This window comes from Nanorana parkeri, unplaced genomic scaffold, assembly GCF_000935625.1.
Source record: "Nanorana parkeri isolate BGI_ZX_2015 unplaced genomic scaffold, ASM93562v1 scaffold351, whole genome shotgun sequence".
Taxonomy (NCBI): domain Eukaryota; kingdom Metazoa; phylum Chordata; class Amphibia; order Anura; family Dicroglossidae; genus Nanorana; species Nanorana parkeri.
In genome coordinates this window covers 762,554-767,425 of record NW_017306619.1, presented here as the reverse complement: position 1 = coordinate 767,425, position 4,872 = coordinate 762,554, and the positions used below count along the sequence as shown (strand labels likewise).

The 4,872-nt window shown below is 43.0% G+C and overlaps 1 protein-coding gene across 1 annotated transcript in view; it reads left to right on the top strand.

The window, feature by feature from the left end:
• The window catches only part of OBSCN (obscurin, cytoskeletal calmodulin and titin-interacting RhoGEF), a 233,575-nt gene that overhangs the window by 103,571 nt on the left and 125,132 nt on the right, over positions 1-4,872 (top strand). Inside the window, exons 47-49 of the mRNA XM_018558648.1 lie at positions 300-566; positions 2,464-2,730; positions 4,386-4,652. Of these exons, the coding sequence (XP_018414150.1) occupies positions 300-566; positions 2,464-2,730; positions 4,386-4,652 (801 nt within the window). The remainder of the gene's footprint in view (positions 1-299; positions 567-2,463; positions 2,731-4,385; positions 4,653-4,872) is intronic.

Genomic DNA, 4,872 nt, shown 5'->3' with positions numbered 1-4,872 from the left:
AAAAATAATAAGATAAAGTTTTTTAGAAAAAGTAAAAGATGAGAAGATAAATAAAAATTTAAAAAGTAAAAAAATAAATTAAAACATAAAAAAGTGGGCGGGGGTGGTGCATTGCCAAACCCAGCCTTGGGGAGGCAGGGAGGTTAAATTCGGACCTGCCCGTTACACCAGTTTCATGAGATCCAGCTTTTCTCAAATGGTAATTTGTAAACAAAAACAAAACGTAAAAACTAATTTTAAAAATAGACTGGGACCACTGCCATCGTTTACTTTTAAGTTCATCTCTTCACACCTTGTAGCTCTCCCCATTGTCTTTGTGGAGGAATTGAGAAATGAATTGGCAACTGAGGGGCAAACTGTCACCTTGCGCTGTGAGCTGAGTAAGGCCGGGGCCGCGGTGACGTGGAAGAAGAACAGTTCTATGATCCAAGCAAGTAACAAGTACGTCATGAAGCAGGAAGGAGCAGTGGCGGAGCTGACAATTCACCATCTGGACTTGAATGACGCTGGAGATTACATCGGCGTGTGTGGAGAACAGCAGACCACTGCGACATTATCAGTGCAGGGTAAATATGTGTGTGTAGTCTACCCATATAATTCCACATCTTGGTCTTCAACCAACTGCCACCAGCATGTGACACGTTCGTTAGATGGTCTTCGCTCCACATATCTTTTTTTCTTTTCCAGTTGTGTCCTGTTGTTTTTGTTCCGCCATCTTTCTTTGGGGGTCACGTAGACGAATGCAGTTTGACTTCAATCTCTCAAAATACTCGTCGTTACTGCTTTCTTGTTTTATTTTAAACTTAATGGATACTTATAAAATCCAGTCTTAATTAGACCTTCATAGCGTTCTCCTCTTGCCCTCAGTATCAAAAAGCAATATAGAATATAGGCTCAACAACACTATGTTGCTGTAGAGTGTCATGGTCTGAGTTGTCATAGAGTGTCATGGTTTGAGTTGCCATAGAGTGTCATGGTCTGAATTGCCTTAGAGTGCAATTGTCTAAGTTGCCGTAGAATGTCATGGTCTGAGTTGCCTTACAGTGTCATGGTCTGAGTTGCCGTAGATTGTCATAGTCTGAGTTGCCGTAGAGTGTCATAGTCTGAGTTGCCATAGAGTGTCATGGTCTCAGTTGCCTTAGTGTGCCCTTGTCTGAGTTGCCTTAGACTGAGTGTCATGGTCTGAATTGCCTTAGAGTGCCATTGTCTGAGTTGCCGTAGAATGTCATGGTCTGAGTTGCCTTACAGTGTCATGGTCTGAGTTGCCGTAGAGTGTCATGGTCTGAGCCTTCATAGAGTGTCATGGTCTGAGTTGCCATAGAGTGTCATGGTCTGAGCTGCCATAGAGTATCATGGTCTGATCTGCCGTAGAGTGTCATGGTCTGAGCTGCCGTAGAGTGCCATTGTCTGAGCTGCTGTAGAGTGCCATTGTCTGAGCTGCCTTAGAGTGTCATGGTCTGAGCTGCTGCAGAGTGTCATGGTCTGAGCTGCTGCAGAGTGTCATGGTCTGAGCTCCCGTAGAGTGTTATAGTCTGAGTTGCCATAAAGTGTCATGGTCTGAGTTGCCATAAAGTGTCATGGTCTGAGTTGCCATTAAGTGTCATGGTCTGAGTTGCCTTAGAGTGTCATGGTCTAAGCTGCTGTAGAGTGTCATGGTCTGAGTTTCCGTAGAGTGTCATGGTCTGAGTTTCCGTAGAGTGTCATGGTCTGAGTTGCCTTAGAGTGTCATGGCCTTGAGTGTTACCCTTTGTGTGGCCTTTGTAGAGCAAAAATAAAATGTGTGGAACCTTAAAATATGTGATACTTCTGAGAAGAATACATTAGGACTTTGTTCTGAAGAACGCTGTGCTATGTGAGGTTTGATTCATTTAACGTCTAGATAATGACTCTAAAACCACCCGCATTTGTCCTCTCAGAAGTATTTTTGCATACTGATTCAATATGAAAAAGTCTATTGGCAGAGGTTTATTTAACAGATGAAATATCTTTGCTTTGGATATAGAATAAGTTAACTGTTAGGAATATAGCTGGCATGACATTACATGTCTCAAAACCTGAACAATCTACTCTTCCCTCAACCCAGGGAAATAAACGTTTCTATTCTTGAAGATGTGTAATTTTAGGCCAGCATTGGGTTAAACTTTTATTTTTGCTATGAAATGTGAATGTTAAAAGTCTTCTAATTATCTTATTATAAAAAGGTCTGAAAGATACCCAAAGCACCCTGATGCCCCGTTATGAACTCTTATAAATGGTTCCACAATACAAACACTTTTTGTGTCTGAATGTACATTTGTTGTGTTTCACTCGTCGTTTCATCTGGAAGCCATAAGTCTGTGCTAGGACGTTACTGCTCGCCACATTTCGGTGCACGTTGTCCGCGTCCTCCACTTCATCATCATTAGATCATTTTAAGGAGCATCATTATAATTTGTCCGAATATATCTTTATCACTTTTGTCAGAACTGCTCCCGCTATTTGTAGAGGGATTGAGAAACAAAGAAGTAGCAGAGGGCCAGGAAGCCATTTTTCACTGCCAGCTCACCAAAGCCAACGCAAAGGTGGAGTGGAAGAAAGGACACCAGACCCTGAAACCGTGCGACAAATACAAGATGAGACTGCAGGGCGTCCGTGCTGAGCTCGTCATCTCTAATCTAGACCTGAAGGATTCTGGAAACTACACCTGTCTGTGCGGGGAGGAGGCAACTACGGCGACCCTGACAGTAACCGGTAAGAATTTGAAACTACTCGACTTTCCAAAGTGAAAGTCCATTTTTATGGGGTGTTTATTTTTACAATTTTAAAGAAATGCCAATGAAACTTAGAAATTACATCTTATTCTTATAACATTTTAGGAAATAACTTTCCAGAATGTTAGCTTACCTGTTTTATCAGTCTCTCATTATTTTGGAGTGTTCCTCTGCCCATGACAGTTGTACCAATGGCACATCAACCCAATCTTGTCACCAAGTTTACAGTAATGGGCTTAAACAGCCATCTCAAAGACTTTACCACTTTAACAGGATAATGCAATGCTGGGTGGCCTATTTAGTAATGTGTTTGGTAGTTTCCATACCATTGAGATGAACTCTGGCCACCATCATTGGAATAACTTTAGAGAATAATGCGATGGTGGGTGGTCTATTTAGAAACATGTTTGGTAACTTTCAAACTGTTAAGATGAACTCTGGCCACCATCCTTGAAATACCTTTAGAACAGTGGTTCTCAACCTTTCCAGGCCCGGGACCCCTTGGTAACATTTGCCAAGTTGTGGTGACCCCCAACTGTAAAATTTAGGGATGCACCAATACTAGTATCTGTGTGGGCTCTCAGGAGGCTATGCGGGCTCTCAGATGGCTAGTGGAACTCTCTGGTGGCGTCCAGTGCGGCCTCTGTGGTGCCCAATTGCGAGCACTGTGGTGATCAAGCACTTACCGCCCCTCACTCCTGCCTGCTCCCCTCTCTCTGATCCTCTCCGGCCGCTGCTGCTGCCGTGCCATCTAGGAGAACTGACACTGTTGCGCTAGGAGGATGCTGAGGAGCCTCTTACCTAGAGCAGCACAAAGCACGTGGGGACCCCCTCAACTGTGGGTCGCGACCCACTTTTGGGTCGTGACCCACAGGTTGAGAACCACTGCTTTAGAAGAATCAGTGGTTACTTCTGTCACATGTCAGTTCACTGTTTCCTTTATTCTTACAGCTTAAAAACTGAGCTGGTGTTGGTTCTGCACCCAAAGTAAGTTGCCTTTCACAAAACATCATCACAGGCTTCATTTAGTAAATAGGCAAGCATAGACAGCGGTGGAGACAGGGCACCTGCCCTGGTGTGTCTCATATCTGCACTGCTGGTGTCCTTGGAGGGGGAAGTACTATCTGGTTGAACTAAAAGCCCAACTGTATACTGTTAGAGGAAACACTGATTTGACACATGGAAAAGGGAACCAAATACAACCCCCCAGCAGAGGTATTTAAATGATGGCGCCCATAGTTAAACTTTAAGGAATCTACAATCTACAGTATATTACTATTATTATTGGTATTTATAGAGCGCCGACAATTTACGCAGTACTTTACACAGTTGCACATTCACATAAGTCCCTGCCCTCATGGAGCTTACAATCTAAGGTGCCTATCGCACATTCATACATACAAGGGCCAATTTACCTTGCAACATGTCTTTGGAGTGTGGGAGGAAACTGGAGTACCTGGAGGAGTATAGGAAAGTCAGTTTAATATGTCCCACTGCATAATGAATAGAAGTAATATTAACCCCAAAAAATAAATATAAAAATGGACTTTAGCTTTACACATTATTTGTGACCTTTTTATATTATTTTTGTGCAAATAACAAAGTCGATATAATCTTATGTTTTATTCTTCTTAGAGTTGCCAGCCCGTTTTAGTATGCAGTTGACCAACGCTGAAGCTACAGAAGGAGGAACGGGCGTCTTGCACTGTGAGGTGACCAAGAAGTCCGCCTCAGTGCAATGGAAGAAGGGCGAGACTCTGCTGAGACCCAGCGACAAATACGACATGAGACAGAAAGGAGATAGAGTAGAACTCCGGATAAATTATCTCGAACTGACCGACGCTGACCAGTACGCCTGCATATGTGAGGACCAGAAGACATCGGCCTCACTAATAGTCAATGGTAATTTTTATGTATTTATTAATATCAGGAAGCTGAGGAGATATCAGTAAATTCATGTTTAAAATTATGTGTGAATTCTACAGACCTTGACATTGTTGGTTGGTCCCTTGGCATGTTTAGCCACCTGGTCTCTGTGATCCATTCATGATTCACACACTGATCCCAGATAATGCCGTGAACATTCACCTAGGGTCCCTAAATTTATAAATGACTCCGAGTT